Source organism: Mauremys mutica, chromosome 1 (genome assembly GCF_020497125.1).
Source record: "Mauremys mutica isolate MM-2020 ecotype Southern chromosome 1, ASM2049712v1, whole genome shotgun sequence".
NCBI classification, from domain to species: Eukaryota; Metazoa; Chordata; order Testudines; family Geoemydidae; genus Mauremys; species Mauremys mutica.
The window spans coordinates 158,355,364-158,381,855 of NC_059072.1; the positions used below are offsets into that span (position 1 = coordinate 158,355,364).

Here is a 26,492-nt window from a genome sequence, read left to right on the forward strand (position 1 = left end):
TTAGTGTGGGTTTCCCTGTGAAACTGGGAAATGTTATGAGCGGAGCCCTTCGTAGAGCCTGAGGGTGGGATGCACAGAACTGCAGAAGCCCAACAAGCATGTCTAACTGCAGCACAGCAGTAGGTAAGAGGTCATAAGGGCTGGGTCATTATATCCCTTCTAACAGCCAGCACCTCCTGCTAAGAGTTGCTGGAGGAACTGTCTAAGCACTGAACGGGGAACTAAACTGTGGACCAAGGAGAGGGCAGCTGTCCCTGCCTAGGAGGGATTTTTACTGGTCCACCCTCTTATGCGTCCAAAAAGCACATGGTGAACCCTGTTTACCACAGCCAGTCTCTGCTCTTGTTTCCCTGAAGAGTCCAGGGCCAGCTAAAGATCACAACCTATAGGAAAACTTCCTGCCTTAAGTTCTCATAGGCACCTTCCTCTACCCTCTGGGATGGCTTGAGCAGTGGCGTATTAGCGCCTAGGCCAACAAGGCCTAGGCCTAGGGGGGCAAATTTGCTCGAACCCCCTCCCCCACTCCACTCCTTCCCCAAATCCCTGGCCCCCCTCCTCCCCCATCCAGGGGTGCTGCACTTCCCTCCTTACACCTCTGTCCCAGGCTTGCTGTGCGAAAGTGCTGATGAGCTGGGGAGTAACCCGGACGGGGAGGGAACTGTTCCCTGCCCCAGCTCACCTCTGCTCCACCACTGCCATCCCGAGTGCGCCGCAATTCCCCTTCTCCCCCCTCCCTCCCAGGCTTACTGTGGGGGGCAGCAAATTTGTTAATCCGCCATGGGGCTTGAGGCTTCTTCCTGCCCTTGTGCATTCAGCTTAGTCACTTTATCAGAGCAAGAAAAGGCCTAGCACTAAACCTGAGTAGGTGGTAGGGCTTCTAGCTGAGACTAAAGAGATGCACTTAACAGGGAAGCTCCTGGATTCGTTCAATATATTCTTCCTGCTACACCCTCACTTCTAGGTTTTAAATATAAAGTTGTTGCAAAAGCCAGTGTAGGACAAGAGCCACACCCATTTCCCTGACTAGGAAACGGTGGAGCTTTCAGTGCAGGAAGCAAAGGGGAGTTGGGTTTTTTTAAACCCCTCTCAATCCATTTTCATTTTCTAAATGGACCTGACCTTACACTGAGGATTAAGACTGCTTGTTTCATAGCATTCAAATGGAAAAGCACCAGTGGCCCCTACTGTCGTCTCTACCTTCAGTTCCTGCTGGGAAACATCAGCAGCCACTGCTAATTGCTAGCATCACTGGCAGTTAGAGATAGTGAAACTGCTGGGATCTTTGAATGTTTTTCAGTTCCTCTCTACTGTAACTAAGCAATGAGAACTAGGCTCTGGTATCTTCCTCTGAAGAGCAACAGCCTTCTCACTGATAAACAAATACTTTCTCCACTGTAACCTTAATTCTAGTTTGGTACATTTCTGTAGAGGGGCTACAAGTGTCTGTGTATTGCCTAAAGGCACTAGGAGACTTTACCAGCATGTCCTGCATTGGGATGGTTATGGATGATGTTCACTCAAATAAACAAGTTATCTCTTTCTCTGCTAAGTCTGCTCTTTGTATGTGACTGAGAGTCTCTATTTGCAGGGGTGACCTCAAAAGGTTGCTGTGAAGAGGGCCAGGGGGTACTAGAAACATATTTGCTCTGATTCAAATTCATGTAAAATATGTCCTGATACCCCAGTGATGGGAACCTTCTACTAGCCATGTTATAAACTGCCAGCAGCAACTCAAGGGGTGGGGAGACCCTAAACTGCTTCCGGTCCACTCCAGTGCCATTTGAGCTTGGCCCATTCTATAAACCAGGGGAACTGCTCTGAAGAATCAACCCCTTCTGGGTGGAGGGGATCACATCCCCTTAGCCTCTGGAAGAAAATCAATGCACTGGATATCTCCCAGCTAGCCCTATGTTAGTTAACAGCATTTCTGCCTGAGGGCTAGATCCACAAAGTGAGTTCGATGCTCAACTGCCACTTTAGGTACTTAAAATCCAAAATTTAGATCCTCAAAACCATCACTCAGCTACCTCCTAATCTTGTAGGTGCCCAAATTCCCCTGGCATCTAAAAATCTGTGGCTGAGCATGTGCACAGCTTCCTCAAGCTGGGAACCAGAGCCCCAGGAGGGAGGATCCTCAAACCAGGCATTACCCCACTTGGCTTGATTGCAGGGCCTGAAATGGTAGGTGGTCAGGAACAGGGACTTGGACTTGAATTAAGAACATAAGAACATAAGAAAGGCCGTACTGGGTCAGACCAAAGGTCCATCTAGCCCAGTATCTGTCTACCGACAGTGGCCAATGCCAGGTGCCCCTGAGGGAGTGAACCTAACAGGCAATGATCAAGTGATCTCTCTCCTGCCATCCATCTCCACCCTCTGACAAACAGAGGCTAGGGACACCATTCCTTACCCATCCTGGCTAATAGCCATTTATGGACTTAGCCACCATGAATTTATCCAGTCCCCTTTTAAACATTGTTATAGTCCTAGCCTTCACAACCTCCTCAGGTAAGGAGTTCCACAAGTTGACTGTGCGCTGCGTGAAGAAGAACTTCCTTTTATTTGTTTTAAACCTGCTGCCTATTAATTTCATTTGGTGACCCCTAGTTCTTGTATTATGGGAATAAGTAAATAACTTTTCCTTATCCACTTTCTCAACATCACTCATGATTTTATATACCTCTATCATGTCCCCCCTTAGTCTTCTCTTTTCCAAACTGAAGAGTCCTAGCCTCTTTAATCTTTCCTCATATGGGACCCTCTCTAAACCCCTAATCATTTTAGTTGCTCTTTTCTGAACCTTTTCTAGTGCTAGAATAACTTTTTTGAGGTGAGGAGACCACATCTGCACCCGGTATTCGAGATGTGGGCGTACCATGGATTTATATCAGGGCAATAATATATTCTCAGTCTTATTTTCTAACCCCTTTTTAATGATTCCTAACATCCTGTTTGCTTTTTTGACCGCCTCTGCACACTGTGTGGACATCTTCAGAGAACTATCCACGATAACTCCAAGATCTTTTTCCTGACTCGTTGTAGCTAAATTAGCCCCCATCATGTTGTATGTATAGTTGGGGTTATTTTTTCCAATGTGCATTACTTTACATTTATCCACATTAAATTTCATTTGCCATTTTGTTGCCCAATCACTTAGTTTTGTGAGATCTTTTTGAAGTTCTTCACAATCTGCTTTGGTCTTAACTATCTTGAGTAGTTTAGTATCATCTGCAAACTTTGCCACCTCACTGTTTACCCCTTTCTCCAGATCATTTATGAATAAATTGAATAGGATTGGTCCTAGGCCTGACCCTTGGGGAACACCACTAGTTACCCCTCTCCATTCGGAGAATTTACCATTAATTCCTACCCTTTGTTCCCTGTCCTTTAACCAGTTCTCAATCCATGAAAGGACCTTCCCTTTTATCCCATGACAGCTTAATTTACGTAAGAGCCTTTGGTGAGGGACCTTGTCAAAGGCTTTCTGGAAATCTAAGTACACTATGTCCACCGGATCCCCCTTGTCCACATGTTTGTTGACCCCTTCAAAGAACTCTAATAGATTAGTAAGACACGATTTCCCTTTACAGAAACCATGTTGACTATTGCTCAAGAGTTTGTTTTTCTATGTGTCTGACAATTTTATTCTTTACTATTTACTAATTTGCCCGGTACCGACGTTAGACTTACCGGTCTGTAATTGCCGGGATCACCCCTAGAGCCCTTTTTAAATATTGGCATTACATTAGCTAACTTCCAGTCATTGGGTACCGAAGCCGATTTAAAGGACAGGTTACAAACCTTAGTTAATAGTTCCGCAACTTCACATTTGAGTTCTTTCAGAACTCTTGGGTGAATGCCATCTGGTCCCGGTGACTTGTTAATGTTGAGTTTATCAATTAATTCCAAAACCTCCTCTAGTGATACTTCAATCTGTGACAGTTCCTCAGATTTGTCACCTACAAAAGCCAGCTCAGGTTTGGGAATCTCCCTAACATCCTCAGCCGTGAAGACTGAAGCAAAGAATCCATTTAGTTTCTCCGCGATGACTTTATCATCTTTAAGCGCTCCTTTTGTATTTTCATTGTCAAGGGGCCCCACTGGTTGTTTAGCAGGCTTCCTGCTTCTGATGTATTTAAAAAACATTTTGTTATTACCTTTGGAGTTTTTGGCTAGCCGTTCTTCAAACTCCTCTTTGGCTTTTCTTATTACACTCTTGCACTTAAGTTGGCAGTGTTTGTGCTCCTTTCTATTTGCCTCATTAGGATTTGACTTCCACTTTTTAAAGGAAGTCTTTTTATCTCTCACTGCTTCTTTTACATGGTTGTTAAGCCACGGTGGCTCTTTTTTAGTTCTTTTACTGTTTTTCTTAATTTGGGGTATACATTGAAGTTGGGCCTCTATTATGGTGTCTTTAAAAAGGGCCCACGCAACTTGCAGGGATTTCACTTTAGTCACTGTACCTTTTAACTTTTGTCTAACTAACCCCCTCATTTTTGTATAGTTCCCCCTTTTGAAATTAAAGGCCACAGTGTTGGGCAGTTGAGATGTTCTTCCCACCACAGGGATGTTGAATGCTATTGTATTATGGTCACTATTTCCAAGCGGTCCTGCTATAGTTACCTCTTGGATCAGCTCCTGCGCTCCACTCAGGATTAAATCTAGAGTCGCCTCTCCCCTTGTGGGTTCCCGTACCAGCTGCTCCATGAAGCAATCATTTAAAGTATCGAGAAATTTTATCTCCGCATTTCGTCCTGAAGTGAAATGTTCCCAGTCAATATGGGGATAATTGAAATCCCCCACTATTATTGGGTTCTTAATTTGATAGCCTCTCTAATTTCCCTTAGCATTTCATCATCACTATTACTGTCCTGGTCAGGTGGTCGATGATAGATCCCTACTGTTATATTTTTACTAGAGCATGAAATTTCTATCCATAGAGACTCTATGGAACCTGTGGATTCGCTTAAGATTTTTACTTCATTTGAATCTACACTTTCTTTAACATATAGTGCCACTCCTCCCCCTGCACGGCCTGTTCTGTCCTTCCGATATATTTTGTACCTCGGAATGATTGTGTCCCATTGATTGCTCTCAGTCCACCAGGTTTCTGTGATGCCTATTATATCAATATCCTCCTTTATCACAAGGCACTCTAGTTCACCCATCTTATTATTTAGACTTCTGGCATTTGTGTACAAGCACTTTAAAAACTTGTCCCTGTTTATTAGCCTGCCTTTTTCTGATGTGCCAGATTCTTTTTTATGTGACTGTTTATCATCTGATCCGGCCCTTACATTATACTTCTCATTCCTCTGCTCCTGACTATAACCTGGAGATTCTCTATCATCAGACTCTCCCCTAAGAGAAGTCTGTGTCCGATCCACACGCTCCTCTGCAGCAGTCGGCTTTCCCCCATCTCCTAGTTTAAAAACTGCTCTACAACCTTTTTAATGTTTAGTGCCAGCAGTCTGGTTCCACTTTGGTTTAGGTGGAGCCCATCTCTCCTGTATAGGCTCCTCCCATCCCAGAAGTTTCCCCAGTTCCTAATGAACGTGAACCCCTCCTCTCTACACCATCATCTCATCCACGCATTGAGACTCTGAAGCTCTGCCTGCCTACCTGGCCCTGCGCGTGGAACTGGGAGCATTTCTGAAAATGCCACCATAGAGGTCCTGGATTTCAGTCTCTTCCCTAGCAGCCTAAATTTGGCTTCCAGAACATCTCTCCTACCCTTCCCTATGTCATTGGTACCTACATGTACCACGACCACCGGCTCCTCCCCAGCACTACACATAAGTCTATCTAGATGCCTCGAGAGATCCGCAACCTTCGCACCAGGCAGGCAAGTCACCATACGGTTCTCCCGGTCATCACAGACCCAGCTATCTATATTTCTAATAATCGAATCTCCCATTACTAACACCTGCCTTTTCCTAGAAACTGGAGTTCCCTCCCCCGGAGAGGCAACCTCAGCACGAGAGGCAACCCCAGCACCTCCCATCTCCCAGAGGAGTGCTCTAACTTACTGATAGGCTTGGGAGGATTAGACTTTTATTGCTAAATGTCGATTTCACCAACACACACACAGACTGATGGAAAAAATACTTCCAGTGATAACTAATTTACAGATAGGCAAAATAAGAAAAATCTCTTGAACTTAGAGTAAATAACCTTCAATCAAACTCCTATTTTGACAGGTGGTGTTGACAATTTGTGTAAACAGCTAAAGCTTCAACTTTCTGACTCAATAGCAACTTATTAAATAATTGTCTGACACCCCCCTCATTTTGCACAACTCTGAAAATGTAAATAGAAAAAATGCTTAAAAACAAACATCGCTCTTATCCAGTGAAATTGTAAAAAGAAAAATCCAGTGCTGCCAAGCCTACTTGCTAAGCACGAGAGTTGCTCATTCTCTGGCCTTAATGACCATTTCATTATTTGTACAAAGTGGGGTGGCATCACCAGGGAGCATAGCAAGAGCCCTACAGCATAATAGCCCAGAACTCAGGGGTCACAGCACTCTTGTGAGAGATGTGAGTTCAAATCCCTGCTCCCCATCTGGCAGAGAAAGAGCCTGAACCTGGATCTCCCACATCCCAGTTGAGTGCTCTTACCCAGGGCTAAGATGGCACTGGTTTTTGTGGTGAGCTAGATACCTAACTAAAGAAGAAGGGTCATGATGAGAGGGAGGCGCTTCCCTCCAAACTGGAGCTAGGTGCTCACGTCCCTTGGTGATAGCTCCCACTTCACCTTGCTGCCTCTCATGGATCCCATTCTTGGGCACCTAACGTAGGGCTGTCGATTCTACTAGGCACCCGAGCACCTGTTAGGCAGTGCAATGCTGAATTTAAGTTCTTTTGTGGATTTAGTCCTAGCTTCTGTGCTAAGCCCTGGCACAGACCTTGAGCTGCTAGAGCAGCAAAATGCTTTTCCTCTCTCTGTCACCAGAGGGGCATGCATGTCCCAGAGCAGCATGTGCCTGTGCAAAAAGCTCTTGGTACTAAGCCATCGGAGGAAATCCTCTGGAAACCCCCTGGTTTTAGTTCCCTTTGTTGATTAGTCTCCACCACTGGGTTTGTTCACACTTCCATGGTAGGAGGCAAGTTCTCTACCTTGTAACAGACTCCTCCTGCCCCCCCAAGAGAGGGCTTGAGACACAGTGGCAGTGCGATTGTGTGAGCAAAGCAGACACAGTGACCAGACGCACAAGCCTGTTGCTTCACATAACTGTATGTATGGATATAGATATACGGTATATACACACTGATTGTATAGATATATATAAAATAACACCTTGTTTATAAAGCGACATTTAATTGCCACTTGCCCCCTTCCCGCCCCACAAAACAATAGTATACAAAATATAAAATATCTTAAATATTTATAAACAGCGCAAGAAAAAATAGAACTGTACGAAAATAGTTTTTCTGACGTTCCCTCCCTTCCCCCCCACCCCCACCCCTTGGAGCGTTTGGCAGGTTAATGTGCCTTGAGTCCGTAGCTGTTGAGGGGGTAAGAGTAGGCCCTGCCCAATACTATCCGGTCCCGAAGGAGCTTAAATAAGACATAGTAGTTGCAGAAGAGGATGAGGGCCATGGAGAGGGTGTGGTTCCACTTCTCCGAGCGCAGCAGGGAGTACAGCTGGTAGCAGACGACACTGCCTTCGATGAGGATAAGCAGGTTAAGCAGCCGTAATGGACGGTGAAAGAGGAACTGCAGTGGGGGGAAAAAAGATCTGCATGTTTGTGGTTTGCTCTGGTAAAGAAGCTGACAGAGTATTTTTGTAGCAGTTGTAAGGCCTGGGGCATTGGGGTAAATACTCTGTAATGTCCAGATCAGCTGCTAGCCGGTAGCCAAGAAAAATGCTCTGGCAATCTGGATTCCCTGCTTTGTAATGCATTACTGTGCCAGGCACCAATGCTACAGCGATGCTGGAGAATGGCTAATGGCATATGCTGCTGCTGTGGACTTGAAAGTGCTTTCAAGTTCCCTGAGCGCTGTGAGTAGAAAGCCGCTCTGCCCAGAACCAGCAGAAGGAGATTACCCAGGGCTGAAATCCCTTCCCCTTCCAACCCTGACTGACAAGAGAGTTCGCTCTCTGTGGCTCATTCAATCGTTGGCCTTTTTGCTGTGACTGCCAACAAGAGTGCCCATTTGGGACACAGGAGCTGAACTGAGATTCACCCGTATGTTAAACACAGGCCCCAAACAGGTGCACGCTAAGCTAGATGCACACTGCAACAGACAATACAGGCTCCATCTCTTCCTCCCAGGCCCTCAAAGTACCAGAGCAACTTTTTGAATTTCAATTCTTTTGCCATTTTCAGCTGTCAGGGCAGCAGCAGCTGGCACCAGGCCACATCTAGAATTAAACATCTGCAAAACTACAGGGGGCCATATATTTAAAACAAAACTACTTGAACCGAGAGAACAAGAAAATAAAGGGGACCTATAATTAGGAAAGAAAGCCAGGCCTTCTGGCGACTCAACCTAAAAGCAATCCAACCACCTTAAATCTTATTCTCCGCTAGGCACTAGCCTGCAGTTGTTTCAGTAAGAGGTTTAGCACCAAGAGTGCAACAAATCTATGAAGTATGTGTTTATGGCAGAAGTGGAGCTCTGTATCTAGTGCCAGTCTGCAGTGCACACTAGAAAACTTTAGAGGGCCCTGAGGGAAAGAGCTTTAAATTAAGAAAAGGTTTGGACCAGGCCCTGGTTTTGCTGGATTAGAGAATCCAGTTTATTCCTTCTGCCTGACTTTCAATTCTCAACCTGCACTGCTGCAGCGGTGCTCAACCCCCCCTCCCACTCCTGATGTGTCATTCTGGGAGACGAGATACTTGCATAAAAGCGGGCGTGGGAGACATCTGAAGGCACTGCTACATTGTAAGGCCCTACTGCCTTGTACAGGCATCGACTGTGTCGCACCAGCACGCCCTGTGGCCAGATCGTACTTTCTGACCAGCTGAGGAGAAAAAGAGACGTGCCATTAGCCCAAAGGAGGCAGCGGGTGGTGATGGTGGGAGAAACGGGGGGAGGAGAGGGGTGAGTGTGTGTTGCCTAGATCAGCTCAAGAGCTCATGTCTCATGAGAGAATTTCAGTGCACCTGCCAAAAGCAGGCGAGTATCATTATTCCTTTCAGGGAAACAGAGACATGGAGTGGTGACAAGATCACAGAGGGAGTCTAAGCTGAAGTCAGGAATAAGTCAGAGCCCCATTAATAAGGATAAGATGTCACAGAGGTCATGGATTCTGTGACGTCCAGAGACCTCCATGACATTTTCCACCTCAGCCCTGGGGCAGCAGGGCCAGAGCTCCCAGCCTTCAGGGGACCCCCACCAGCTCCCAGTCACCGGCCCCGCAGCTCCAAGCCGTCGCAGGCAGCAGGGGGATCCTGGATCCCCGAGCGAGCGGGTGCTGGACCGCCCCACAGCAGGGCTTGGGCTCTCATCCTCCTCCCCAGAATTCAGTCATTCCCTGTCAGCCCTCCCCCCCCCACATTATTTTTAATAAAAGTCAGACAGGTTATGGGCTTCCATGAATGTATTGCCCACATCCTGTCTGTGACTTTTTCTAAAACGTGACAAAATCTTAACCTTACCCTTACCACAAGGCCCAAATGGCTCCCACCACAAGAACCAAGAGCACTTTGTCTTAGTGTCAGTGGGGCTGTTAGGAAAGCATCCCACCACCCAGTGTGAACTAACTGCTCCAACTGGTTGCAAGAGCATGAGAGAGTGTCCCAGGGGAACAAGAGCCAGCGCTGTCAGGGCACTGCCACGAGGAAGCTGACAGTGCTCAGGGGTGGGGAGTGCTGGTAGCACAGACAGAGCAGAACAGCCATGACCTTTCCATCTAATACTAGGAAGAATGGAGACGCTTCCTCACTGTAAACCCAGCAGGCAAAGAACAGCCGCATCTTAGAATGCCCTTGTTTAATGGGCAGAGCGCACTGAGCCCTCCCAGCCTGCTCTTACATGTGCTGTGGGGCGTTGCTGTATGAGCCGTGTTCTAGCTTCTGCCACTTGCCCAGGTGGGCGGCCGATCTGTGCAGCAGGTCGCAGTACTTGGGGGGCAGCAGCTGCGTGGTGAGCATAACGAAGGCGTTGATCCACACCATGATGAGGTGCTCGCAGGACCAGCGCATGTCGTAGTACTGGGTGCTCTGCAAGAGACCGGATGGGAAGTTAGCGCCACTGGCATGTTACAGCAGAGAGCGCAGGGGGGTGCTGTGTGCAACCAGCAGACCAGCTCCAGACTTCACAGGCATGCACTGCCCAGCCAGTGAGTTTGGAGGGTTACCACCTAGGAGACACCTCAGAGTTCCTTCTCCTGGGCATAGAGGCAGGGGAGTGATGTACCTGTGCATCTCCTCCCCCAGCAGCTGATACCAGAAGGGTAGCTGAGCCATGGAGTGTACATGGACCAGGGTCGCGCCATGGATTGCGGAGCCCTTTCCCTTCATTGCAGCAGATTAATGATCAGACAATCTTAACAAGCTCCTGTCACACAACAATGGACAACAGAAACTGGGATGGCTGTGGAAGTCCCTGATTTCTTAGTTAATAGACACGGAGCCTGGCACAATTTAGAGAACCAACACACAGCCCCGGCACCAACACTTCACATCTTTGGTTCAGGTCCAGACTTCCCTGCTGGCCCTGTTCTACAACAGGCCGAACCAAAACCCCCGATCTGAACACGCACACCCCAACCTTTGGCAAAACTTGGGAGGTGAACATGGCAGCTGGTACCCACTTGTGGCACGACCACAGTTATCTGTCGGTCTGGGGAAGAGAATGGGGGTTAGTAAATGGGGAGGGGACCAGGTGCATCACGTGTATGGCAATACCTATCCGCCAACCAGGAGCGGTACTAGTGCATTCCAGATGCAGCCACACTCCACCATCCAGGCTGCCAAAGGGGAGACAGAGAAAAGGGGATTAACCAGAAAACTGGCACATCAACGATTTCGTGCAAAACTGAGGAGGCAGCGGCGACGGGGGGAAGTGGCAGAGAGAGCGACAGAGATGGACAACAGCTACCTTCACGAAGCACAGCGGCAGGAAGGCCACGTAGTAGGCACTGAAGAGGGAGTTGAAGAGAACCTCCTTGATCCTGCGGTTGAAGTCCGCTTTTAGGCACTCCACCTCATTGCGGATGAGGTCTGGGGAGAGGGGGCAACTGTGGGTTGGGATGGCCGTAGGGTTATTGAACTGTTCTTTCAGGGACTCCCGCAGGAGGGAGAGGAAGTCTTTGGGTTTCACCAGGCTGCCAATGCCTGAGGTCCCGTCATCCACCATCTGATCCTGCACCAGGTAGCTGCAGTCGGTTGGGAGGGGCTGCGCTCTGCTGTCTTGGTGGAAGCAGCACAGGGGAACGTAGACACCGAACCTGTGGGAAAGGAGGGTGAGATGGCTGCTGTCCACATGCGAGACCAAATGCCATCACTGAGCAGACACAAACATGCTCCAGGGAGAAAGCCCATGGAAGCCAGCACTGTCTGGTACTCAGAGCCCAATGGTCTCCTCCCTTCTCCTTGTAAGGTATGGAGCCTCAGCGTGGCACAGAGTTCTCTCTCTAAAATTCTTGGCTAGGAGACCCGTGAGCCCACCCACAGGCTTCAGAGGTTCAATAAACCCACTTACTACTAACAGTACATCCACAACTTCTCTCCATGGCTCCAGGGCTAATGGCTCTCCTCTCCTTCAGACACACCCCCCTCCACCCACCCACCCACACCTACTCAACTGGGGCTCAGAAGCCAGGAGCTCCTCTATCCACACACCCCTCCAACGTGGGTCAGAGGTCAGCAGCTCTTCTCCGTGCAACATTCCCAACATGGCTGCGGCCACCCATCTCCCACCTCCACCAGGGCTCATGGCCCCATCCTTTCCCCAAGGTAAGAGCAATACTCACGGGTAGCCCAAGAAGAGGAGGTTGAGCACAGAATGGCTGCGGAAGAGATTGACCAGAGTCCAGCAAAGTACCCAACCGCACAGCGTGAGCAGCACCAGGCGCGCCATAATCAATGCCATGTAGTGAATCACTGACATTGCGCCCACCTGAGAGGCCTGCAAATTCAAAACCCAGAAGAAAGAATTACCTAGTGCCATGGTATGTCTGTGTGGCAGGCACTTGAGGGGAAGAAAGAGGGTCAGCAGGATTCCAGAAGGAGGTGGAGTGACTGCTGCCCTCTTCCCCAGGAACAGAGATCCCCTTACTTCAGTGATGGTGAGGGGTGTTGGGAGGTAGCTCTTATATCCCATTCTTTGGGACAATTCAAAATATTAGTGACTATTTAGAGCTCAGCCTGAACCCACTGCAAGTGACAGGCCAGCACAATCCTGCAGCCCGCAGCTTCCTGCAGCTCCCATTGGCCAGGAACGACGAACAACGGCCACTGGGAGTTGCAGGGGGCCGTGCCTGCGGACGGTCAACGTAAACAAAATGTCTCGTGGCCTGCCAGTGGATTACCATGATGGGCCATGTGCTGAAGGCTGACGACCCCTGTGCTAGGTTATTCCTACAATAGGGCCTTCTAAAGTTGAACCATGAAGTAGGAAACAAGTATTCTGTTAGTCCTTTATTGCTCCATGATGATGAGACACATGTTGCATCTTGAACATTCTCTCCCCCTACTCCAGCAAATTTACAGGCTGCAGTCTTGCACGGAGAAGATAAAGTTGCAATAAGGGAATTATTTGTGGTCTCCGAAGAAGTCGGGGCAGATTATATTAAGAAAAATTTCTTAATTGTCAGCAATTGAGCAGGCCGTATCAGAGATGCCTCAACAAGGGGTTTCAAGGCCCCATCATCATAGAAATCCAAGAACGGTCTAAGGGAGGCATTATTGAGGACGATATCATAAGTGGAAATGATAGAACTCAGAGATAGAGAAGAGCTTTTGAGGTCCCACTTAATCCAGTCACCTGCTGAGCAGGGCAGGATTGCGCCCTACTGTATGTGCTCCAGTGCTCTGTCTGTTCCAGCTTTAACTATCCCAGTGGCTAGAGCTTCCAGCACTTGTCTTTTCACTTGTAAAACTGTTGGCGGCCCAAGTGATCTTTCCCAGCCCAAACTTAGACCACTGCTGCCCTCAAACAGACAGACACAATTCTCGGTGAAATCAAGGAATGTTGTGCTCCTGGGAGGCTTATGAAAAGCAACCAGAGCTGAAGAGCAGGTCTACCAGCTACGCACGTTTCCTATTTCACTAACTTCTCAGCCTTTATTTTATACCCAACTCGGAGTTAGCCATGAGGTTGAACTCGCTCGAATCTCTGACATTTCCCTTGTCTGGAAATCTCCTATTTTCCCCTCTAGATCATCAGAATTTAGCCTTGGTTGAACAACCTATTCTCTCCTTCACTGCCTCCTGACTCAAGTATTGAAATCCCCTTCGCTGCTCCTCCCAAATGCCTGCAGCCAGATGACTCCCACTGAGGAAGTGAGACCATTTCACCTCCTTCCAGTTCTCAAAGAGAGAACAAAAAGGCCAGGATGCTCCTGAATGCTACAGGGCAGGTGGGAGCTAGGGAGCAGAGCACAGCCCAGAGGTAAAGGGAGAGTTCCATGGGCACCATCAAAGCAGCATGCTCAGCCCGTCACATCCATAGTGAGGTGTTGGACATTTCAGCTGTTCTTCCCCACACATGAATTCACTCAGCTCACTAAAGACCTCTCTACGACCAGTATCTAGATGTGGTAGAGGAAGCAACTGCAGAATGTTACCTCGGAGATGAGGGCCCACACCAGCCTCCGCGCCAGCATCACCGTGATGAACGCCGCCAGGTGGTAATCAATGAGGTGAAAATTCTAAAGGAGGAAAAAGGAAAAAAGGTTTTCACCAGGAGAAGGCACCTGGCGGGGGTGGGGCTGCTCGGCTTGCTGGAGGAGGAGAACCAAGAGCTTGATGAGCAAGCCTCAAGTCTGCCAGCTGTGGGGGAAGAGAAGCTAGCAAATTCGTCATGCTTGAGTCCCCTGGGGAGTGAAGAAGCAAGACATTCACCATACACAGGTCCCACCTCCCCTTAACAACTACAGCTTAGAAAGGAAACCCTGAGCCAAAGACTGATCTATAGTCAGTAGCATCTTGAGGAGCACTGCGCACAAATTCTCTTGGAAAGGTAAGATTACCAACCAGAAACAGGGTTCCCAAAATGCCGTTCCCAGAATTCCGCACGGCAGCCTGCCTTGTTCTTTAGGCAGCAATATGGGCTGTGGAGACTACAAGTTCCAGCAGGCAATACTCCAGCTTGATTTGAGAACTGTCTAATACAGAGCTATGGCCTGTGGAGATAAGTTAACAGCAGCTGCAGTAGTATCAAATTAGATACAGCTTTTGGGCTCCTTGGAAACTGCCAATACAGCTGTCGAATGGGCTAAGCCTGGGTACCACTGAACTTGGTGTCTGGCACCTGGAAGTTCCTCGAGTGAATGAGAGCATTTGACTTCTGATAGGGGCAGAGATGAGATAACTGAGGTAGATTTCACAGAGAAGGTCTAAGACAAAACATTCTTTTTTCACAGAGAAGAGTGATCAGGCCTGTACTGTAGCTGAATTTCAAACAAACAGTGAAATAATTTCATTGCCAATAATGTTTATAGGTACGAATACTGGGAAGTCAAATCAAAATCTCATGCTTCAAAGAAGAATTACCACCCACCCCATGTGCAGTACTGCTTAACTGCATTCTGAGGAGGTCTGTCCTCCTTGGAAGCATCAGGAAAAAGCTACTACCCAAAGGCAGGATGCTCAGCTTGCTGGGCCAACCCAGTCTGACTCAATATGGCAATGTTGATGCTTAAGGCCTACATTAAACTCAGTGGAGATCCTCAGCTGATGTATATCAGTGTATCCGTCTTCTGTATCTATTCCTAACTCTGCTGCTGATTTCCAGCTATCTTCTTCAATTGGTTTCTGTTGGCCTCAGTTGCTTTTGACTACAGGAGTAGCCACCCCAAGAGCAAGGAGTCTAACAGACCCTTTGCTCCATTGCAAAACCAAGGTGAGTACTAGAACTGGTAAATATCAGATCAACATTTTCATCTACAATTTCCGCTAAGGGACCTTGCAGGTCACCTCTATAACCCTACCAGATTGGCGGATTGTGGGGCTTCTTTCACTCACTTATGTCAAATGCTCGTCGATCTCTGGATTGAAGGAGCCACAAGGAGAAGCTATGTAATGAGGAGACACGGGCTCTCTGAGGATTGGTGAGGCACTCTGTACCTCGGGGGAACACCCTGCACCCCCAAGATCATCCTTATAATATGATTGTGTGGTATCCAATGCAAAGTTTGTTATGTTGGGTGTCTTCAGAAGGCTCATGATGCACTGAGCATTGTGGTTGTAGTAATGTTATAGGTTGTAATTTCATGTATATAGTTATAAGGCTGAAAATGTGTCCTTATGGCTTAAAACAAGCCCAGGCAAAAACTCTCCAGGAGCAAAGGGGCAGTTCATACCTCATCAGCCCATGTATGGGACAAACCCAGCCCAGCCTCACTGGAACAACGTACACTGGCCTAGGCAGCAACAAAGGATCTGTTGGACTCTTGAGTGCAGTCACCCCCCTTCCCTTGGTCAGATTGGGACTGCAATGAGGTGGGGGGGGGCCAAGAGGGAAGAAACAACATGATAAAAGGGAGAGACGTTTGCCATGCTCTCTCTCTCTTACACCTCCATCTACAGACACCACCACCAAGCGACTGAAGCACTGATCAAAGCAGAGAGCCTGGCTGAAGGGCAACCAGCCAGCCTGTGGTGAAAAGCATCTAAATTTGTAAGGGCACTGAAAGTGTTAAAATCAGCTTAGAATGCGTTTTACTTTTATTTCATTTGACCAAATCCAACTTCTTGTGCTTTGACATATAATCACTTAAAATCTATCTTTCATAGTTAATAAGTTTGTTTGTTTATTCTACCTGAAGCAGTGCATTTGGTTTGAAGCATGTCAGACACTCCTCTTGGGATAACTAGCCTGGTACATATGAATTTCTTTATTAAATTGACGAACTCATATAAGCTTGCAGCGTCCAGCGGGCATAACTGGACACTGCAAGACGGAGGTTCCCAGGGTTGTGTCTGGGACCAGAGATATTGGCTAGTGTCATTTGGTTGCACAATCCAAGCAGCAGCTGGCCAAAAGTGCTCACTCATGTAGCTGGGAGCAGCTTACATGCTAGAGGCTGTGAGTGAACAGCCAGGGAGTGGGGATTCTCACAGCAGAGCAGGGTAAGGCTGGCTCCCAGAGTCGAGAATTGGTGTGACCTAGCAGATCACCAGTCCAGAGAACACCAGAGGGAACATCACAATGGGGAACTCACCAGAGAGGTGCAGGAGGCAGGGTGATTGTAGGGATACCACCAGACAGTCTTGTAGATATTGATGTACTGAATAAAGAGGGCCACTAGCAGGTAGATGAAGAAGAGGAATTCAAAGAGAAGGCTCCCATCCAGTGGCAGGTCAGGGATCCGGCAGTGACGCACAGGCTCTGGGGTGATCAAGGCCGTTATGGGAGGAGCTGAGAGGCTGATTGCACTACCATTCCTGAAACAGACAGATGCCATTAATTGTAGGGTCAGCATCCTGCGCTGCCTCAAGCTGCCCCCCTAAGGTTTCAGGGTCATTACTGAATGGTGCGGGGGCATGGGATTAAGGAAAGCAGAACCTTGCTGACCAGAGTTTGCATCATTCACACATCTAGCACAGGGCAAGTAGATGCTCCCTACTCATCTTAACACAGTCGACACCCTTCCATAGATGCCTCAACTTCTCCAGGAGGTCAGAATTATTCTAACCATTTCACAGAGGAGGACTAAGGCATAAAGAAGAGAAGTTACTTCCCAACCTCATACCCTAGTGGCAGCGCATCTCCCCTTACACACACTTCTGTTCTAGCTTTCCTCCCACCCCACAGCAGAGGGGGAATCACGCCTATGCTGTGACACATTACAGTGATTCCCCAGTAACATTGCAGAGAACAGAGCGGAACGGGCTAGGATTGCTCAGTTCTAGGATTCACGGCCCCAAATCTTGCTGCTGGGGAAACAGATGGGAATTGTGCCTTCCTAGTCTCTATCACTCTGTCCTTTCCAGTAACACAGGGGGAATGCTATGCTTGTGAATAGGGCCACAATTCTCCCATTGGGACAGATATTAAAATATAAAACAAAGAGGAGACGTACAGGAAAATGGGTCAGTCAGTGGCACAGCCAGGGAGACAATCTAGGAATTCCCTTCTAACCACCAGACCACACTCCTTTGGAGAGCCAAGAATAGAATGCAGGAGTCCTGGGTCCCAGCTTGTGCTCTAACCACTAGACCTACTCCCTCCCAGTGCCACTGAAAAGAACTCAAGGTTCTGGTCAGCCAATCTGCTGCTTCAGCCATTAGGTAAGACTGCTTCACAGAGCTTAGAACAGAACCCAGGATTCCTGGTTTCCAGGCTTCTGCTCTAACCATTAGAAAACACTGCCTCACTGTATCATAGTGTGTCTTGCTGGCCATACTGTCTTGTCCCACCTGTTTCTTAGACCAGTGCCGTTGCCACAGCTCCCGCCAACCAAAGTCTGGAGAGAAGGCAAAGCTGAACGGCTTAGCTGCTGCCGACTGGGTCCCCTCCTTCCACCGGGCATGACCAGGAACCGATCCACTTCCAGTGCCTCCAGCAGGCTCTGCCCTGAGACCCAGACAACAACCCCAAAGCCTTCCCAGCTCTGCAGGGGAGAAGGGGGAGAGAGAGAACAGTGGTATTAATTAAGATGAAAACTTCCGGTGATACACCTCACAGTTGAGACCAAGTCAACCCATCCACACTGATTTGCACAGAAACTTCTGGAAATCCTGGGACTCCTACCAATACTCTGGGGCCACTGACCCTTTAAAACAATCTTAGGTCCCTTGTCCGCCTGAATAAATAGGATGGAACAGTGCTTACAGGTAAACATTCAGACATATTAGAACTATGCCTTTAAGAAGTGACTGTGTAAATGAATAGTATAACCTTCTGTTGGCTGAGAAGCTGGACAGATGATCTCTAGTCACTAAGCAAAGAAGAATTATGTGCTCTAGTGTAACAGCAAGAATGAAATGAACCTCTCTTTGCTTCAATGTAAGAAACTGTGAAAGATGTGCTGCTCTCCATAATTTTCTAAAACAATTTACAGTTGGAAAACAGTTTTTGAAGTTGGTGGATAATGAGGCTCTGTGTACAGTGTCAGCTATTGACTAGTCTACAGCAAGTTTTAGCAAAACAGCATCTCACTCTACACTGGAAAAGAAAACCATATTACTGCATTGCTAGCAAGAGTCATGTTTAAACATGGTTCTAACTAAAACGGTTTGATTTCCAGAACAGACAGGGTCAAAAGGTAGAAGATATATGTGTGTGTATATGTCAAGTGTATTGTGAGGTAGGAAACCAAAGTCCAATGGTATTAACCCGAGAGAGATGTGAATGTCTTACAATCACTCTCCGTCCTTTATAAAAGCAAGCTTTTTTAATGCATGTCAACTTATTAATTTCTTTAAACTGAAAACGAGCATGTGTTTACTTTTAAAAAAAATCGATCCATCAGAGACTGTGCAGCTCAGATTAATAGTACAAAGCTGGATCTTCCGGCGCAGCAGTCACCGATTCCATGATTATTGTTTTTAAAATATATCTATGACTTAGCCTTACAGGATTTTAGTGGGATTTGATGGTTAACAGACAAATTAAGTGACAGCTGTAATTTGGAGCCTCAGTCCTGCAAGTCACTCCACGTTGGCCAACTTTCCAGGATCATGGCCTTGAAGGTGAAACCCAGACCAAAAGCACACTGACCTGTTCGTAAGTTTCTAAAAAAGTGTACCTTCCAATAAGTTAGAGCAAGAACTGAGCCTGAATCAAAGCCCTGCATCCAAACACCCCAAACTTCTAGGCAAATTTGGATCTGGCTTTAAAATTTGCATATGGCCCCATCTCTAATTATAAGCCAATTATCACCTCCTTTAAAATACTAAGTAGTCATAGCTGGCAGAGATGCCAAGAAGTATGTTGAGCGAGTCATATCACTGCCATCATGGACACAGCTTATGGAAGAGCCATTCCACCCTAAACACCTCCTCAAAGAACTTCCATTTTGTACTAAAATGTCTTATGCATAGTCTCCAGCTGAAGGCCAATTTACATAAAGTTTCAGGAAGATCAGTTGAGCTGTTTTTGAGATGACTATTTTGCAGGTGCCCCTGTAAAGGTGGCCTGAAAAACGGGGGGAAATGGACTAAAGACCTCCCCCTTTTTTAACCTGTTTATGTTTGTAAAGTAGAATTTCAAGTTTTGTCTAGAGTGGAAGAAGTTACGGTGCCTGGAGAACTAGTAAAATGGTGACACAGCTACAGACAAGAGAGTGAAAGTTGAGCAATCTGGGCTGTGAGGGAAAGTCCTTTTTTTAAATTGTTATTTATTTGCTTTTTTTTTTTGCTTAATATCAAGTGAACTGTAATAACCAATTAACACTGAAGAATGGAAGCCTCTTTGCCTTTTCAATTCATGCATGAAAACTTGCAGTAGTTTCTTTAGGCCTTTTAAAAGTTCTCCAGCAAAATTAGGGAAGGCTAGACTTGAGGTTTCTGATATTTTAAGGTAAAATACAAGCAGAAAAGAAACCACAGGCTTTTTTTAAAATCTATTCTAATGAAGGAAAAGAGGGTACAAGTTCAACTGTAAAAAAAAAGTCCTTTGAAGTCACTTTAAAAAGAAAATGATGATGTCTTTTGTGTTTTCTTAAGTCACTAATGATTATTAGACCTCAAACTTGCCATGGACCACGCTCTCAGTGGAGCACTTGTGCTTGTGACAGGTTAGGTAAGGCAAATCACTAATAAAGGAGTTCTGTGCAATTGATGTATTGGCCATGTAGGGGACTTCCCATTGGCCACTTTCAGTCATGAGCATCTGTACAATGGTTTAACTCCAGGGAAGTCAATGCAGCTACATCAGGAATGAATTTGGACTGAAAACTACATTTTGGGCCTTAAAGCCAGTGTTCCTTTAAGAAAAACAGTATCTTTAAGGTTTTTAATTATTTCATTTAAGGTATGGTTCAACTCCGAAAAGTACCTGTGTAACTGCCCATAATCTCTTATTCCAACGCACCTGACCCCTATGTGTATCAAGCTGCTCATTTGAAACAAAAATAAGTATGTTCTTCTCTTTACTTGTTACCTCTGCAGTGCCAGCACAACTACTGGAGAGCGAGCTGGAGGCTATTCTGGCTTGTGCACCACCAGCAGAATTGTTTCTCAGAATTATTCCAAATGCACAGCCAAAACCTTCTTTCAATTGCAGCTCTGAAACCCATGGCAAAATGGGTTGCACTGAAGGCAGTATTTGTTATTCACAGGCTTTGTTGCTGGTGATGAGGTGCAAGCTGAAAAGCACCCAGCTTAGCTCTCAGATCCCAGTTTGAGTTTGCAGAGCTGGCAGTTAGAAAAAAAAAAAACCTTTTACTTGTAAACAGAGTAATTTGATCCAGAGTCATCAAGAGACAAATATAACATCCCAAGATGCCATTTTCACAGTCACTTTTCAGAGTAGAACTGCATTTTTAAAAGCACAACTAAATAAAAAAAGTTGTCTAACATGCTGATGTACTCTCTCAAATAAGAATATTGAGAATTTTTAATTATCTTGTAATGTTGCTTTAAAAACAATTACTAAAAAGAATGGCTCTGGGATTGTCTAGTCCTCATTCCTGAAATCCATGCACTCCCTACAGCCACAGGTTTAAACCCCAGTAGGAGTCAAACCAACTCTTTGTCCTTCCAAGGTAGATCCATTGAACATTGTGCAGTTTCTGCTAGCCGGTGAGAAGGGAGACCGGAACTTGAAGTTCTGAAAAAGATGTGAAGATCCCCTGATTTCTGTTGTTGCTCTGCTCTGACCGGCCACCTTCTACCCTACAGGTGGCTGCATGTCAGGGATGCTTCATGTATATAGTCTCAGTCATAAGAAGTGAACAAAAATGGCAGATATCAGCCCTCGCTGTTGAGACTGTTAAGTACCTAGATTTGACACCATATTGTCTCTCACAGGCCACCTGCTATCTGCCTGCACCATGATCACATGCACAGAAAATGTATCCTTCCTCTAAGCCCCTAAATAGACTTTCCTGTCTCTATCCCATCTCCTTGTGCCCTACAGGCGCATGTGTACATTACAGTACATACACAACTCACAGGTAAGTGTGATTTTCCACTTGCATGCCCTTGCTTTCTGGCTAGGCAGAGACAACGACCAGGGTGCTGCCATGCCTATGAAACTGTGCATTGCCGACCTGATGCCCCTTCGCCCTGCCTCCCACAGGAAAGCACAAGAAGCTGTCCCAGTGGAATCACTAAGAAGAGTACTACCAGCAGTAACCATAAAAGGAGCTATCAGCAACAGCTGACAGAACACTATCAGCATTTCCAGTACCCGGATGCTAGTCACCAGAACTAGAACCGCTGCTAGTGTCCAAATCCATTAGTGCTGGAAGGTGGGGGAAGGGAGGTAAGGAGCAAGGAAAAGGAATGGGCGGAGAGAAGACTGGAAAAAACAAGGAAGGAAGAGGAGAAAGACCAGGGGGACTTCTGATGTCCCTGTGACAGTTCCCTCGCTTGGGGTAACTACATGATGTGGCAGGTCCCCTCATTCATTCCTATGGCATAGCACATCTTATAACCACACCAGGACTGGTGCACTCTAGTATCCTTCCAGTACGTACCCCATATTGTCTTGCCCTGCTTCTGAGAGCAGGGGCTTTTGTGTAATTTCCAAACATGGGGCACTGAATTCACATGGATGGGGTTCAGAGGACTGGCTGAACAAGTGCCATTGCAATTCTCGTGGCAAGAGACCTTTTAAGACTACATCAGTTCAGCCAAGTCTGAATGACAGACTTCATCCCAGGTGCTGCAACTGAATGGTACAGCCACCACCTGCAGAACACTTGGGACAGCTGCTGCAAGTGGACACGAGCAGCTGTACAGGTGAGAGAAGCTCAGTGTATCCAAACCAATGGTTTGTTTGGAATGCCTGGTTTGCACAGAGAACGGGAGTACTTGTGGCACCTTAGAGACTAACAAATTTATTTGAGCATAAACTATCGTGGGCTGTAGCCCATGAAAGCTCATGCTGAAATAAATTTGTTAGTCTCGAAGGTGCCACAAGTACTCCTGTTCTTTTTGCGGATACAGACTAACACGGCTGCTAATCTGAAACCTGTTTTGCATAGGGCAGACAGAGCCACAAAGGTAGCTTCCTACCCAGAGGAGGGATAGAGGAGAGCAGGACAAAATCTTCTGGCTTTTGGGAGTATAACAAATAAAAGTTGAGGTATGACTTTTATTGTAAAAAATATACAATCCTTCCATTCCTTTCTCTCTCTTCTTTTTCCTCCCCTATTTCATTTTTTCCCCCCAAAACCAAACAAATAATGCTAAGAATCTTGGCTATAACTGCCCCAATCAACTCCATTCTCTGATCAATCTAATCCCAGACTTCCATTCATCTAACAAACCTAATCCCACGCCTAAAGGATCAATGAAGTTACATTACATACACTTTGAAAAAAAAAATGCTTTTCTCTCTTCAACAAACTTCTGCAGCAAGCCCTGACATAAGGGCCAATTTCTGACTTGCTTTAAACCCTCTGCACACCCTCTTAAACCAGAGAATCTTTGTCCCCATTTTACAGATGGAAAAAACTTAGAGAGAAGGCAGGTGACATGCCCAGCATAATGTAGAGCTAGGAACAGAAGGTAAGCACTCCCAGTCCTGTGCTCTAACCATTAATAACACTGCTTGCTTTGTCACATTGCTGTAGCTAAAACTGAGATGGTACTTGTACAACAGCATTGTAGTAGCATCACCCGAGCTAAAACAGAGGTTGTACTTACATTTTTCCAAACCCATTTTCATGCAGAAATAACTGTCAGGTTGTCAGACTGCAAACTAAATATTTGGCTTGCACGGCCCCCAGCAATAAACACAACTTTTCAAAACCCACTGGTAATAAAAGAACACACCTGCCACCTGCAAGCAAAACCCTGCACCCCTCCCCCATTCAGGGAGACATAACCAGTTAGCAGACCTCTGAAGTCAGCACATTTTCCATGTTCCCGCGCTGCATGGAACACTCAGAAGCAACAGATAAAGAGAGTATTAAACCACCAGAGAGACAGAAAAATTATAAAGCATAGTCACGGTCTGACTCCAGAGCCACTGAGCCAGCAAATTCAAAGTTAAGGCTTCAAATCTGTTCCAAGATCCAGGGTCAGGGGACTCATTATCAGTACGATTGGATTCATTTTTAAATCGGTGACAGAACTCCTTTCCCCTTCAGAATTTAAATTCAGAAGTAACAAGCCGACTAATGCAGGGTTCACCATAAAGCACAATATTGGCAAATGGAAAGGAGTCATCAACCGGTCCCAGTGTGTGACCCAAAACTGGGAAAAGTGCAGAAATTAATAATGAAAGGCAGACAAAGCCTCATTTGCTGTATATATACACAGTACCACTGAAATGCATCCATCTCTGCGGAGGAAAACAGCCGGCAAGAAGGGCACTGGTGTGGAAAGTACTGGTCAAAGACAATGGGACAAACACCTGCTCTTTAAAACTTCCATGGCACTCAATGTCCATGCAGGAGACAGGAGCTTGGCTGTGAAAGTCTCATCTGAAAAAACAACCCACAGCAAAGTGCAGGGGGCTCAATTTAGCTACATTTTTGGGGCATACTCACTGCAAGTTTCGGACACATCTATACACACCTCATTTTTATACCCCTCAGCCATTGCCTCAGACCGCCTTAATGGAGGGGTGTAAAGAAGAGACCTTCGGAGGTGGGGACGGGACATGGCCATCTTTAAGGTACAGGGGAAAATGTGGGTGGGAGGGGGCAGTCAGGCACTCTTACTGAACCCTTTCCTTAATAGAAAAACAAAGCAAAACTTTAAAAGCAGTAAGAGAAAATACTTCAGCAGCATATAATTATCACAGGGCACTAACTGCTGCAGGATGCTGTTGAAGCAAACAGCTTAGTAAAATTGTAATGAAGGATTAAATAATTGTATGAATGAGGACATTTGTAGTTATGCTAGCAAGGATGGAAAAAATTACAGGAGTCATCAGTCTTCATGCCTCAGGGTGTAAACTGATCAACAGCCAACAGTCAGGAAGAAATTTCTCACCAAGAGTATAGGGTTACACAATTACCCAGCGGCAGAGTGGGTTTCTTCAGCCTCCTTTGTAATATGGCATTAGTATCTGTCAAAGGCAGGATACTGGACTACAGACAGCATTGGTTTGTTCTGGTAAGACAAGGATAAAGAACTGCAGAGATGGTCTGTTCTTGAACAAGAGTTCTGACTAGTTGGATCATTGGTCTATTTTGGTCTTACAATTCTGATGTTTCTCAATCATAAAGGGAAGGGGACAGCAATGCTCACGTCTCATCCAGCATGTGAGATTTAAAATAAAGAAGCTGGCAGGAATTACTAAACTAAGAATGTTACCCAAAAGCCACTTGGCTTTGTCATCCGAGAGCTGGAAACAGTTTAAGCTTGATACCCAAAATAGCATTTCTATACATAATAATGACACAGTTATAAGGCCTGATATCTCACATCCTACCAGGGCTAGAAACAAAAGCCTTATACACTAATAGGAATGAGTAATCCCCTGTTCATCTCATTGGTATAAAACAACTGCTTCTATACCTGATGAGTTATGAGATCTTAGACCTCAAATGTGCCACTAGTCTAGGGTTGAGTATCACCCACCCTAGGCCTCAAGGTAGAATAATTTTGGGGAAAATTAAAAAAAACAACAGTTTTATAAATGGCATTTCTGAAGCAGTTCAGAGGTTGGACTGTTAGAATAAATCCCAGGGAAAATGGATTAGCAGGCAGAGTACACATGAGACAATTTATTGCCACTGTATGTGTATATAAACACATAATTCTTGAATTGCTAAATTCTGTGGAATGAAGACAAGCAACTGTACATTCATACAGTATCACTGAAAACGCAGCCACCATTGAAGAGCAGACATGCAGCCCTCTTATTGATAGCCCACTGCATGACAATAGGGAGGGAAATTTCAGCTAGGAGCACTGAGGATTTAAATATTGTGAGTTATGTGAGTGGAGGGGAAAAAAAGTTATTTTTAAAGCCACTTGTATGACAAAAGATTCTGACCTAGGATCCTGTGTGCTAATTTCAAGCAGTGGCAATTTTTTTATAGTCAAGTTAACTACTGAAAAATTCAAGGTTTACTACAAACTCTGAGAAGCCCCATTTATTCTCAACCAGCCTCTCACACAAAAGATGCATGGCCTAGTGGCACACATACAGGACTGGGAGCCAGGAATTTCCGGTGTTCTAGCTCTTCCACTGACTTGCTGTGACACCTTGACCAAATCACTTCACCTCTCTGGCCCTGAATTTCCTCATCTGTAAAACAGGGATTATTTTTTGCCTTGCAGGGGGCTAGTTAATGTTTGTACAGCACTATATACAGTAAAAGCTGTGTTATCTGGCCCTGTACCAACCGGAAAGCTCCATAAACCAGCATTTCTAATCTTCACAGAAAGTCAGGTTTATAGTCCGGTTGGTGCGGGGCCAGCAGGCTCCCTATCTGGCTCCCCAGAAGCAGCGACATGTCCCTGCTGCTCCTAGGCAGAGGAACGGCCACAAGGGGTTCGGAGTGCGGGAGGGGGCATGGGACTGCGGCGCAGGCTCTGGGAGGGAATTTGGGTGCGGGAGGGGGCTCAGGGAAGGGAGTTGAGGCTTGGGACAGGTTTTGGGGTGCCAGATCTGGGGGGTGCTCACCTTGGGCAGCTTCCCGCAAGCAACAACCTGTCCCGGCTGCTCCTAAGCGGAGGCGCAGCAGGTGGCTCTGCGTGCTGCCTTTGCCCACAGCCGCCTCCCCTGCAGCTCCCATTGGCTGCAGTTCCCGGCCAATGGGAGCTGCTGAGCCAGCGCTCAGGGCAGGGTGGGTGCAGCGCACAGAGCCACCTGCCATGCCTCCACCAAGGAACAGCAGGGACAGGTTGCCGCTTGTGGGGAGCCACTCGAGGTGAACCAACACTCCCCAGATCAGCACCCTGAAACCGGTCCCCAATCCCCTGCCCCGAGCCCCCTCCCACACCCAAACTCCTCCCCTCTTAGTTAACCGGCATTCTTCACTTACTGGTACCCCCCATTTCCCAACATGCCGGGTAAAAAAGCTTTTACTGTAACTGCTAATTGTTTTTACAAGATTTTCTTAAACAAACAAAAGCAGCATTTCTCCTGTCCGTGCCTGTTTACCAACTAGAATTTTTAATATAAAAGGTAATTCAATCAGTACAACGCATATTACAAAGCAGAAATCACTAGGATTTTTTTTTTAATAGGCTCAAAATAGGCTAAAGAATAATTACAAATCAGATGGGAAATCTGTCCCC

The 26,492-nt window shown here is 46.5% G+C and overlaps 1 protein-coding gene across 4 annotated transcripts in view; it reads right to left on the bottom strand.

Moving 5' to 3' along the window:
* Positions 1-7,441: 7,441 nt before the first annotated feature.
* Positions 7,442-26,492, bottom strand: part of TMEM39A (transmembrane protein 39A) — a 28,587-nt gene continuing 9,536 nt past the window's right edge. For 3 of the 4 annotated variants that reach the window (XM_045001213.1, XM_045001216.1, XM_045001215.1), the window contains exons 2-9: positions 17,538-17,731; positions 16,340-16,562; positions 13,742-13,825; positions 11,927-12,081; positions 11,053-11,401; positions 9,985-10,172; positions 8,851-8,971; positions 7,442-7,719 (exon numbers count right to left, since the gene is read on the bottom strand). In XM_045001213.1, coding sequence (XP_044857148.1) covers positions 7,486-7,719; positions 8,851-8,971; positions 9,985-10,172; positions 11,053-11,401; positions 11,927-12,081; positions 13,742-13,825; positions 16,340-16,562; positions 17,538-17,731 — 1,548 coding nt within the window. In that variant the 3' untranslated portion in view covers positions 7,442-7,485. The remainder of the gene's footprint in view (positions 7,720-8,850; positions 8,972-9,984; positions 10,173-11,052; positions 11,402-11,926; positions 12,082-13,741; positions 13,826-16,339; positions 16,563-17,537; positions 17,732-26,492) is intronic. The other variant, XM_045001214.1, reaches the window with a different exon arrangement.